This window comes from Acinonyx jubatus, chromosome F2, assembly GCF_027475565.1.
Source record: "Acinonyx jubatus isolate Ajub_Pintada_27869175 chromosome F2, VMU_Ajub_asm_v1.0, whole genome shotgun sequence".
In the NCBI taxonomy this organism is placed as follows: domain Eukaryota; kingdom Metazoa; phylum Chordata; class Mammalia; order Carnivora; family Felidae; genus Acinonyx; species Acinonyx jubatus.
The window spans coordinates 28,668,849-28,681,790 of NC_069394.1; the positions used below are offsets into that span (position 1 = coordinate 28,668,849).

The 12,942-nt window shown below is 36.0% G+C and overlaps 1 protein-coding gene across 6 annotated transcripts in view; it reads right to left on the reverse strand.

Moving 5' to 3' along the window:
* Positions 1 to 12,942, reverse strand: part of PKHD1L1 (PKHD1 like 1) — a 157,540-nt gene that overhangs the window by 50,979 nt on the left and 93,619 nt on the right. For all 6 annotated transcript variants that reach the window (XM_015070425.3, XM_053208108.1, XM_053208109.1 and 3 more), the window contains 6 exons: positions 9,529 to 9,680; positions 8,261 to 8,420; positions 6,308 to 6,479; positions 2,880 to 2,968; positions 2,374 to 2,522; positions 514 to 643 (listed from right to left, as the gene is read on the reverse strand). In XM_015070425.3, coding sequence (XP_014925911.3) covers positions 514 to 643; positions 2,374 to 2,522; positions 2,880 to 2,968; positions 6,308 to 6,479; positions 8,261 to 8,420; positions 9,529 to 9,680 — 852 coding nt within the window. The remainder of the gene's footprint in view (positions 1 to 513; positions 644 to 2,373; positions 2,523 to 2,879; positions 2,969 to 6,307; positions 6,480 to 8,260; positions 8,421 to 9,528; positions 9,681 to 12,942) is intronic.

Below are 12,942 nucleotides of genomic sequence, written 5' to 3' on the forward strand. Positions count from 1 at the left end.
AAACCAGATTGGAGAAATAATACACATATGGAGAGATTAATGTTAGTTTTGCAATGAATTATATTTTGGTTTCAAATACGCATGTCTATACCTATTTTAGTGTGACATGATTTATTTAAACATTTTTTAATTTATTTTTATAACGCTTTACTATAAATAAATGTCTGTGAAATCTTATGATACCATAACATCATGAACTGATAAGTATTTTAGTGCTATATGTCTTAAAATAGATTCTCAGGGCACCTGGGTGGCTCAGTTGGTTGAGCGTCTGACTTCAGCTCAGGTCATGGTCTTGTGGTTTGTGAGTTCGAGCCCCGCATCGGGCTCTGTGCTGACAGCTCAGAGCCTAGGGCCTGCTTTGGATTCTGTGTCTCCCTCTCTCTGACCCTTCCCTGCTCATACTCTGTCTCTGTCTGTCTCTCTCTCTCAAGAATAAATAAACATTAAAAAAATTTAAAAAAATAGATTCTCAAAACTGACATGATACTTTTGGTATCTGGAAACACATACCTAAGACCTTTGATCCTTGATTTGGTCCTTCTGGAAGTGCCCAGTCTGGAGTAGAATGATTTCCTCTAAGAACAATCTGTAATTCTCCTTTAAAAGGGTTATCTTCCCAGCCACCAATCAATCTACCTCCCTGCAGTGAAGCAGAAAATTGTTAATACTTAAAAATTGGGCAGAAAAAAATTTCACCCATAAAAATGGAATTAGAAAGATACTGGTAGTAAAAATGAATGAAATTTGTTATACAAAGAACAGTATTGTATCTGGAAGCGACCTTGATTTAACCCTGTCACTTTGGGATAGGCTGCTTAAATGATTTTTCAAAGTCGGACTTACTAGCTACTTATTGTCAGCACTGTCCTAAAGCTGAGACCTGCTTAGACCTAAACTAATGTTACTGGACAGATCACGTTTTATTTTAGCACAATATGACATATATGAAGTACACTCCTCACACTTAATTCCAAGCTGTGCCCATTAGGAGGCCTCATTGTTTTGTTTTTTCAAATTTTTATTTAAATTTTAGTTAACATATAGTGTAATACTGGTTTAAATAGTAGAATTTAGCAATTCATCACTTACATACAATACCTACTACAAGTGCCCTCCTTAATGCCCATCACCCACTTAGCCGACCCCCCACCCATCTCCCTCTGTCAACCCTGTTTGTTCTCTTAATGGTTTGTTTCCCTCTCTCTCTCTTTTTTTTCCCCCTTTCCCCTATGTTCATCTATTTCGTTTCTTAAGGAGCCCTCTTTGTTGATAATAATAGCTACTACTAAATGCTTGCTGATTCTCTGCCAGGCATAATGTGTAAGGCTTTACATACATTATATCATTTGACCTTTACACTAAGCCCATGAATTGCTGTTATTATTCTCACTTAATAGGGGAGAAAACTGTTGCTAAAAGTGGTCAAATAACTTACCCAAGGTTCCCAACTGAGGTAAGGACTCAGTTGTACCTTTAATTTACCTCAAAGCTCATGCATCTAAATACTAAAATACTGCATATCTTTAAAGCAGTAAAGGCCTAGTTTTAGCAAAGAAAAGTTACTACTACTTTTATTTTCTTAGGACACTTAACAGCTTTTTGGCTAGGCCATTCTTTTTAATTAACAATAATAAAAACTGACAGAACAATTCAACCAATTATACTGTTACATATTCAAGACAGTCTGAGCTTTATGAGAGAATGAGGTGATTGTTCCAAACAACTGAAATATTTTTAGTAGTCTTCTCCTGTTGTCATAATTCCATCCATGTCCATTCATTTTAAGAAACACTGTTTTCTTAAAAAAAGAAAAGGTTTAAATTTTTTATTTTTTTCCACAACTCCTGGAATTGGATTCTCTGGTTGTTGGAGCAAGTTGTGGGTTTAGCTTTACCTAACAATAATACAAATATTCTACGTAGGATTAAAAATGGGCAAACTTCACAGTAAAAAGTAGCATAATTACTCCCTAAGGAATGTGTGGCCACCAATTTAAAGGGCAGCAGAAATATATTGGACTTATCTCATAGGTTAGAGCCAGTTGTGTTTTTTATTCACATCGATTGAACATATGTTCTTATAATTTTTTTAATGTTAACTTATTTGAGAGAGAGAGAGAGAGAGAAAGCGAACGGGGAAAGAGCAGAGGGAGAGGGAGACACAGAATCCGAAACAGACTCCAGGCTCTAAGCTGTCAGCACAGAGCCTGACGCGAGGCTAGAACTCACAAACTATGAGATCATGACCTGAGCTGAAGTCTGACGCTTAACCGACTGAGCCACCCAGGCACCCCTATAATTTTTTCAGTAAATCTCCAACATCCTAGAATTAGACTAATAAAGGTATAAATTGCAAGACCCTTCCTCCTACCTGAAGCAATATGTAGGTAGCATTTAGAACAACTTTTCTGTAAGAAGACTCTGCAGCTCCCACACTGTGTTTATCTTCCAGTTCTAGAACTCCCCAAATAATGAGACTTTCCATTGGTGGAATATCTGTGTCTGCTACAATCCATGTTCCTATAAAACAATGCTTTATTATGAGAAATATAACATAATCCATAAACTATTGCCTATAGATAAAAACAATGACAACCTTATCAGTGAGCCTTGGTTTTGAAGTTTGCAACCCTTTTTCCACACAATGACTTATTCTTATCTCTCCCAGGAAATCTGTTATCCTTAATCTTCAGGTTGAAATCCACATAAAACCCAGAAGGCTAGGTCTGGTACCCAGGACACAATAATAGAATCCATCTCTTCACATTTGCTCTTTCCCCAAGGTGTGCTGCTTAAAGGTGGAATGTAACTATTGTCTTATCTATCCTAATGTCACATAAATATAGGCATTTCATTTACTTACATTTATATACTTACCTTCAGGAATAACCACATTTGCCCCTGGGTGAGGTATGGTATAATTATTTTCTCGAGATGATTGCCAAAAAGAATCATTTGACCATAAGCTGAAAAGAGAAGAGAAATGATTCCATTAAGTATTATCTCTATATACTTAATGACCATCTCCTTAGGGTGTACCACTATACTAGATGTTTCGGGGATAACAGAATGTAAATTAGAGAATTTATACATTGTCACTAAGCAGGCGAGCTGATAGGTGCAATTGGTAGGACACTTAACACATATGACTACATATACAGCTTTTTTTTTCTCCATTGAAGAAAACTTCCTTTCCATCTACAATCTGAATCACTTTTTCTCCCACTAAATCCTCATTGTAATACCCTCATTTTGGCTAAGATGTAAATTACTTAATTTCCTTATAAGATTTCACATGACAGAAAGCGAAAAGAAATATATCCTGGGGCACCTGGGTAGCTTAGTCAGTTAAGCACCCAACTCTTGATTTCAGCCCAGGTCATGATCTTGCAATTCATGAGTTTGAGCCCTGTAATTGGGCTCTGTGTCAGCATGGAGCCTGCTTGGGATTCTCTCTCTCTCTCTCTCTCTGCCCCTCTCTGGCTCACTCTCTCTTTCTCTTTCTCTCAAAAAATAAAATAAAATATTTTTTTTTTAAAAAGAAAAGGAATGCATCTTTTGTCCATTTAAAGACCCTTACATGTGGTGCTACTGCATGGGGAAAGGGGAAATAGGATATGGTCAGTTAGATTCTGTGAAGGGAGGGATGGAATTGGCGATGTGAATTGGCAACGATGAGTCAATGAGGTTAAGCCCCTGGGCTGGAGTCAGGGATGGTAGGTGTACAACCAGAGTGAGGGTTATGTTAAACTGAAATAGATATAAAAAGTGCTTTGGGGGAGAGGCAGTCTCCTCTTTTCATCACTATACTTTCCAGAAACCACCTCAAGTCCAAATTGTTGTAAAGAATATTATTATAAAGTTGATGATATTTTCCTACTGGAAAACATTCACAATCAGTGGTTGCTTCCTTAACTAGTAAAAACTTTAAAAATTCTATGATATTAATTCTGGAATTCTAAAAAAGGGTCAACATACAGTTTGGTTAAGAGTGTAGTTGTAGTATACATTTGAATTACTAAGTTTTATCATTAAGAAATGTGTTAATCAAAAATTCTGTTACAAAAATTTGTTTTAATAGTTTTAAAAGTGAGGTTAGCAGTTAGACTGACAATAATAAAAATTTGTTTTAATAGTTTTAAAAGTGAGGTTAGCAGTTAGACTGACAATAATACATTATTTTTCAAGAAGCAATTTTAGGGAAGGTTTGTTTAAGGTTGTATCTTTCTAACTAAATAACCTGGCCAGCATTGTACAGATTGGATAATTGATTTTATCTAGCTCTTCTCAAGATTAATAGCCTTTCATTCTTACCCCTACCAGCACTATACCATGCATTTTATACATTCTTCTTCTTACTGCCCATTGTTATAATCAATGAAATGAAGCCTAATACTTCTTAAACTAAGCATGTGTGTTGAATAGCTAGAGCTTTACATCCTAATCTTGAGGTACCAGCTCTGGATAAAGATTCTGTTTGTTTTTACTGATAGTATTATCTGCATAATACTAATTAACAAATCCAACTATAGCCATTTCTAGAGAGCAGAACTCATACTATGAAAGGGAAAAACCCTATTCTAAGACCTATTCATGTAGCATAACAACATATTCCTCTATCACATTCTGGTCTAGACCAATCTAAACCTATTATGTGAGTCATAATGAATATTAATTAAATTTTCAACTATTTTTTTCTACCCTAGACTACATAAGGGCTTTTTGGTCAATAACCCTGATGGCCCATGTCTCTTACAAAGCTCTCTAGAGTCTTTTCATGAGCCTTTCTTCACTGTCCCTCTGTAAAGCTGACAGAGTAGCAAAAGTGGCCTTTCCAAAATGCAATTTGGAGTATGTTACTTCTCAGCTGAAAATCATTTTTTTAAATGATTTTTAAATGATTTTTTTTAATTCTACTTCTTAATACTAACTGCCTGCCTCAGCTGAATGGTCTGATGTCTACCTGTTTCCAACAATATTTCCAGGCTACTCTCTTCTGCTCACCAGGGTCCAGCCATGCTGATTTTCTCTCTGTTCCTAGATATACCACACTCTTTCCCACTTCAGGGCCAAGATACTTCCTTGGCTTAGAACACTCCTCTCCCACCCTTCCCATGGTCTTCTCTTCCTCACCCTTTGGCTCTCATCTGGAATTTCCCATCCTTTCTAACCATTCCACCCAAAGGAGGTCCCTGTCATGTTGCTCTCTGTCCCAGCCCCTAACCATTGCCCTTATAACCTTTATTACAACTTACACTCATGTGCTTTATTTTCTCTTTACTTTTTTGTTTCTTTGCTTTCTTTTGTTGGCATCTATCTCTTTGGATAGAATGTGAGTGCAATGAGGGCAGGGACCACATCTTTGTTGTTTATAATGGACTCCCCAATGCTCAGCACAGTGTCTGGGGCATAGCAGGTGCTCAGCACATTTTTTTTAATGATTGGGTTAATATATAAATAAATTCAATTATTCTTTTTGTATAGTAGCTACTGTAGTATGTCTATATTTTGAAATGTAATTCACCTAATAAGAAATATTGAGGCATACTTGATGCATAGTAGTAGGCTCTTAAGTGCCCACTAAATGTTAGCTTTTATCATCACTAACATTATTTTTATGATTACTTGTCCATAAAGGACAAAAATAACATAAAATCAGGATCATACCTTTAAGGGTCTTAAAGGCTAGTACAGTCATCATATACTAGTTCCATGATGTATGGTAATTGCTATAATACAAGGTAGAGATGACATTTCACATGAGACATAAAGGTAAAGGTCTATGTAAGTTTCAAAGATAGAAAAATCATTTTTAACTAGGAGAATTAACATATATTAGGGAATCAAACATTTGAACTAAAATAAGTTGTATTACAAGATTTGGCCATGACAGTTATTCTAGACAAAGAAGACATGACCTGCTAAGAAAGCATTGGATTAATGAGGAGACTTAGTTTCTGGTGCTATTCTGAAAGTGTCATCAAAAGTTTTGTGATGTCGCATAATTCACTAAAGGTCGTTGGTGCCCGCTTTCTCACATATATAATAAGTGAGTTGGCCTAGCAATCCATATCTAACATTCTGCAAGTTGGAGATTACCAGTAACATTCACACATAATTTTTGTGAGACGTTTCCATTTTCTCATCAGGGTGGTTATAAGGCCCAAGTGAAGTAATGAGTGTGGACATGCCTGGTGACTTACAAGGCATTGTGCAGGTCCAGGGCATTATTTTCTCAACCAAGAGTGAGGTGTGAAAACCATCAAGTGCTATCAAAGATATTAACAGACAAAAGGCCTGTATACTTATATGTGGCTGGTCGCTTCCTGGGATTTGGTTTTCTTGATGGGGGATGTACAGGAAAGCAATCCTGGAGAATGCAGCAGTAAGCTTGGAAATTAATAATAACATCTTTCACATCAGGATCCAGGGTCCCAGAGATGGGCTGGCTCTGCTGAAGTTCATTTCTTCCTGACACTGGAGGTGAAGGAAAGTATTTTAAATTAATATGACGATCAGGGCACCTGGGTGGCTCTAGTGGTTAAGTGTCTGGCTTCAGCTCAGTTCCTGATCTCAGGGTTCATGAGTTTGAGTCCCACATCAGGCTGTCTGCTATCAGTGTGGAGCCTGCTTCAGATCATCTGTCTCCCTCTCTCTCTGCTCCTCCTCCCATTTGTGCTCTCTCTCAAAAATAAATAAACATTTAAAAACAATTTTTAAAAACAGTAAATTCATAAGATGACTAAAGAACCTGAATGTAGACAAAACCATGGCGACTTGAAAATATTCTTTAGATAGTAGGTTGGTAGAGCTCAAATGTATGCAATACATATGGAAAAATTCTGATGAAATGCACATGTCTTATTGAGAAGCAGTCAAATGTCTTGACAAAACAAGTATTCTGGAACTCAAAATGTATTCTTAAATATTTATAATTGCCCCAAATAATAAAATAATAAAAATGGAAACGAAATATTTGACAGCTTCCTTTGTACTCATTTCCTCTAATTTTGTGAAATAAATGTCAGGGCCATGTGTAACAGTGTTGGTGTTATCTCAAACATAAAATGTAAGTTCTGGGACACCTGGGTGGCTCAGCCAGTTCAGCGTCTAACTCTTAATTTCAGCTCAGGTCATGATCTCAGGGTTGTGGAATCGAGCCCTGTGTAAGACTCTGCACTGAGCATGAAGTCTGCCTGAGATTCTCCCTCCCTCTCTCTCTCTCTCTCTCTCCCCCTCTGTCCCTCTCCCCACCAGCTCACTTTCTTAAATAAATAAATGAATGAATGAATGAATGAATGAATGAATAAATAAAATCATTAAAATATTCTTGTAAAAAATAAAATGTAAGTTCTTAATTCAACTCAAGGCCCTTTTCTTTTCTTTTCTTTTTTTCAATATATGAAGTTTATTGTCAGATTGGTTTCCATACAACACCCAGTGCTCATCCCAAAAGGTGCCCTCCTCAATACCCATCACCCACCCTCCCCTCCCTCCCACCCCCCATCAACCCTCAGTTTGTTCTCAGTTTTTAAGAGTCTCTTATGCTTTGGCTCTCTTCCACTCTAACCTCTCTTTTTTTTTTCCTTCCCCTCCCCCATGAGTTTCTGTTAAGTTTCTCAGGATCCACATAAGAGTGAAGCCATATGGTATCTGTCTTTCTCTGTATGGCTTATTTCACTTAGCATTACACTCTCCAGTTCCATCCATGTTGCTACAAAGGGCCATATTTCATTCTTTCTCATTGCCACGTAGTACTCCATTGTGTATATAAACCACAATTTTTTTATCCATTCATCAGTTGATGGACATTTAGGCTCTTTCCATAATTTGGCTATTGTTGAGAGTGCTACTATAAATATTGGGGTACAAGTGCCCCTATGCATTAGTACTCCTGTATCCCTTGAATAAATTCCTAGCAGTGCTATTGCTGGGTCATAGGGTAGGTCTATTTTAATTTTTTGAGGAACCTCCACACTGTTTTCCAGAGTGGCTGCACCAATTTGCATTCCCACCAATAGTGCAAGAGGGTTCCTGTTTCTCCATATCCTCTCCAGCATCTATAGTCTCCTGATTTGTTCATTTTGTCAAGGCCCTTTTCAACATAAATTCAGTCTCTAATCCTTTCACTCAGCAAACATTTCTTGATTCCTGCTATATGCAGGACACTGTATGGCATATTTGCTCATTAAGCTATTTTTCTCTTCCTTTAGACAAAGCATTAGATAAAAGAATCACTCTGCCCAATGAACACATACCCAAGTAATACAGAGTACTTGTGTTTGCTTCAAGGTGCCAGTCTCCATTCTTGCTAGTGTTCCAACTCAACGGATTTGAAGAGCCATTCCTCATATCAAGAACATTAAACATATCAGGATTTTGAGTGAAGTTATGAGATATGATTACGTAGTCTTCTTCCTATAAAAGTTTTCCCCAAAATATGATTTCTTTTATATGGTAGTATCTTACATAATATACATTAATTTTGATGAGATACACATTAATTTTGATGACATATAGATACAGCTTATACTAAGACTTAAGTTGTGGTTCTAGTTTGTCATTTTGCATTCATATTTTGTTTAGTAACATTTACACATTTATGGAAATAATGCTAACTATATCCTAAAGCAACAAAAGTCTTTCTCTCTCTCTCTCTCTCTCTCTCTCTCTCTTTATATGCATACACATACACACATATCTAGAGAATATTTTATTTCTATAATGTTTGAAACATTTAAAACAATGGTAGGTATTGTTTTTGGCTACACGTATGTAGTATAAGTAGAAGAATATGAATCCCAATTCAGGATACTGTTTATCACCAGAGGTGGAAAATGGGGGAATAAGATTAGGGTAAGCCAAACAGGGGACTTCCATTTTATCTAAAAATATTTATTTCTTTAAAAAAAAATCAAAAGTAAATATACACAGAATGTTAGATTCAGATAGATCTAGGTGGTAGGCATAAAGGACTTGGCCTGTTGTTTTTTATGTTTGATACATGAAAATACAAATTATAGGAGCACCTGGATGGCTCAGTCGGTTAAGTGTTCACCTTCAGCTCAGGTCATGATCTCGCAGTTCGTGGATTGGAGCCTGGTGTCAGGCTCTATGCTGATAGCTCAGGGCCTGGAGGCTGCCTTGGATTCTGTGTCTCCCTCTCTCTCTGTCCCTCCCCCACTCGTGCTCTGTCTCTCTCTTCTCTCAAAAATAAATAAACATTAAAAAAATTTTTAATAATACAAATTATAAAGCCTTTAACTGGTACCTGGAACATCATAAGCACTCAATAAATGCTAGTTATTATTACGGTGATAATAAAAGGACACCAGCTTAGTATTATGGGAATATGGCAGAGATTGTTGACTTCGATTCCTACACAAGGTTCCTTTTTTTTGGCTGCTTAGATTCAGGGTGGGTCATGAAGTGCGTGCAGGTCAGCATGTGAGGCAAGCACCTTCCATGCTGCATTCGTGTTATATGCCATCATAATTATTAGAAGATGAATTTTATGGCTCTTTACCTTAAATCCATAGAATGTTGATGTATAGGATATGTTGGTTATGTGACCTACATCTTTAAAATACCAGTTAATGTGCTTTGCATTTGGAATCAGAGCCATCCATCCAGACATATGAGTCAGTCGTTTCTTCTGAAAGGGAACAATGCTTGTGCCTATAGCAGAATGCAAAACAAACAAATAATAGTGATCTCTATCTCTAGAAAATTCCTCTTTTTACCAAGAAGTGCAAATGTCAAATATTAGCCAAGTCAACAGAAGTCTCTGAAGAAGTCAACATAGCATTTCATTACTTATATTCTAAATGTCTTTGTTAACTGAAGGCCCCAATGTTTAATATTCCACTTAACTGAAATACAAAATGCTTTCTCACTTGGAATTCTGAACTGAGATGACATCATTATGCCTTAGGGAAAGATAAAATTCAAACATGATGATGATTATGACCACTATGACAAAAGTGTTTAAATATATTAACACAGTTCTTTAAGTATTATTGGTCTAAAATATAATTCTTTTGAGGAGTCCCTAGGTGGCTCAGTTGGTTAAGTGTCTGACTCTAGATTTTGGTTCGGGTCATGATCTCATGGTTTGTGGGATTGAGCCCTGTGCCAGGCTCTGTGCTGACAGCATGGAGCCTACTTGGGATTCTCTCTCTCCCTCTCTCTCTGTGCCTGCGCTGTGTGTGCATTCTCTCTCTCTCAAAATAAATAAATACATAAAAATTTTAAAAAAATATGTACTGTGTTGCTATTCTTTTAAGAACTTAATTCTTCAGGATGCTTCATTTGTAGGGCATGTCAATATAAGTTCTAATTCTTTATTAGATTTCCTGTATTTGTTGAGTTAACAAAATCTGAGTAATAAGTACTAATGGTAAGATTTGATTTGAAGCTCTTAAGGATCTAGGTTACCACCAGACTTACCATGAACAGTGGCCATGATACCCTCAATTTTGTGAACAACAAACTTGGGACCTAAACTACCTGTTATGAGAAAAAAAATATTTAATTTGGTAATTCTTGTTCATGAGAGAGTGCCTGACAACTTCAGCTAAATATTTGAAAAGAATTCTTACAATGTAAAGAAGAGATCTATGATTAATTGCTTACATTCTATTTTTTCCATTCCCTTCTCTCTCTCTTGTCATCTCTGATTGAACTTTATGTTAAATTTGCAAACTCTTCCCTTATAAATTTAGGAAGAGGAAGCTAGAAGAAAGACTATAAAATAAACTCTCATCCTTTTTCTTTGGAGAATGAGGCAAAAAGTTCCAATATTAAGGAGGAACAAATTCATTAATTCTTAGGCTTGTGAATTAGCACTGCATTTAAAAAGGCCATGAGCAGAGACCCTGAAAACATACAGTTCCAAATGACCTGCAATGTATGAGAAGAACTATGATGATTTCAATTTTATTCAGTAAGAATTTATTCCTCTCTCTTCCTTAAGTGCAGCGTAGACTCCTCAGGCCTATTGATGTTGGGGGACCAGACACTCATAATCATTTGAAAAGTGCTAGCTGAGTGAGCCTTGCCATCTTGAGCCTCTGGTTGCAGTGCAGAGATCCTGCCCCAGGGAGCTGGATCTCCTTTCAGCATGTGTTCTGGAATAAACACACATGGAACAACTTGAATTCAACTGTTGGGAGGAGCAGAGCCCACTGGTTCCTCACCTTCAGGCAAAGCATCCTAGTTGAGCACAGCCAAGATCACCCAACCCCCAGTCCTCAGACACGAGAGTGAAAACAAATGATTGTAGATTTAAGCTATTAAGTTTGGGGATAGTCTGTCAGGAAGCAATAGCTGACTTAGATAAGAGTTCATGAAAATCATCCACAACCTCTAGAATTTGCTCTATGTTTGGCAGAACCAACCTCCACCAAAGTTTTTCTGATGCGTGGAATTATACTTTAAGCTGAACTTCCTTCATGATTATTTTGTAAATAAAACTAATTATCATTTTTAATAGTTATTTTTGTTTTCTTAATTTTTTTTCAGATGCATTCATTTTCAGCATGTTGATTTTAAGCATCTTGGACTGAAATTTGAAATTGATATTTAAAAAAATAGTATTAAAAGTAAGTGTCTCAGATTAATTTGCCATCTGGTCTATAGTATCACTAACAGTGTCAAAAATTAATTTGCCATCTGGTCTAACTTTACATATGAATTCATAAAGATATGTATATTCATACATATATACATAAAGATACACACATCACCATGTATAAGACCCTTTGATAAAGATATCTAAAGATATATGTAAAGTTATATCAAATCTTATTTCCCACTTTTCTAGTATATTTGTTGAACTTTTGATTCATTTAGTATATATATAAAATGAAAACAAGTGATCTTTTTTTTTTGTTTTTAATTCTTAGTACTAAGTAATTTTATTTGGATTTAATGGAGATAAAATAAAAATAGTCAAATTTGCTTGACTATGAAAATTGATTTATTTTTTATGTCACATTATAAAGGAAAATACCTGGCATGATGTTTTCTCTACTCTGTAATTTGGTCTGGGTACTACAACTAATTCCATTGTAATTCAATGCTTACTGAGTCTCCACTATCGCAATGTCTTGTATTGAGCTATGTGGGTGACAGAAAGATAAATTTATAGATCTTGCCACCAAGGTGTTCAGTTTAGTAATTAAATAAAAATCTTTATTCCTGAAAGGATCAGACAAAAAGGCACAGAGAGGCTTCACAAGAAAGCTATAGTCTCATAAATTCAGAAATATTAGATTTCTTAAATCAAAAATAAAAACAAACAGGGCACCTGGGTGGTTCTGTCGGTTAAATGTCCTGCTCTTGGTTTCGGCTCAGGTCATGATCTCACTGTTTGTGGATTTGAGCCCAAGTTGGGCTCCATGCTCACAGCATGGAACCTGCTTGGGAGACTCTCTCTCCTCTCTGCCCCTCCCCCACTCTCTTCCTGTCTCAAAATAAATAAACTTTTAAAAAATGAATAATAACACAAATAAAAACTTCTAAAATCATCACTACCGCCACCACCACCACCACCACCACCAAAAAACCAACAATGACAAAAAACAAACCCTAAACTACAGACTCAAAATGTTTAAATATTACTACTGAAAAATTGTTAAAGGCATATATATTTTTTATTATGCTGTATATTTAAAATAATTTCCTCAGGGTGGTTTGTACATCTCTGAGTCCTCTGGAAAATTATCTTAGACCACGTTTTATAAAAAGCTAATGTTCAGTCATAAAGTATTTGAAGATATGATTAAAAGTAACTATTTGATAACATAAAAATGGGAAATATTAATGTATTATCTCATCAGACAAAATAGCTTCATTTGCTTTTGGTGTTTTGGTTCCTTTTTGTTTTAGCTTCTCAGTTTTTAATCAGAAGAAAACATTCATAGATACTTTGCTTAAA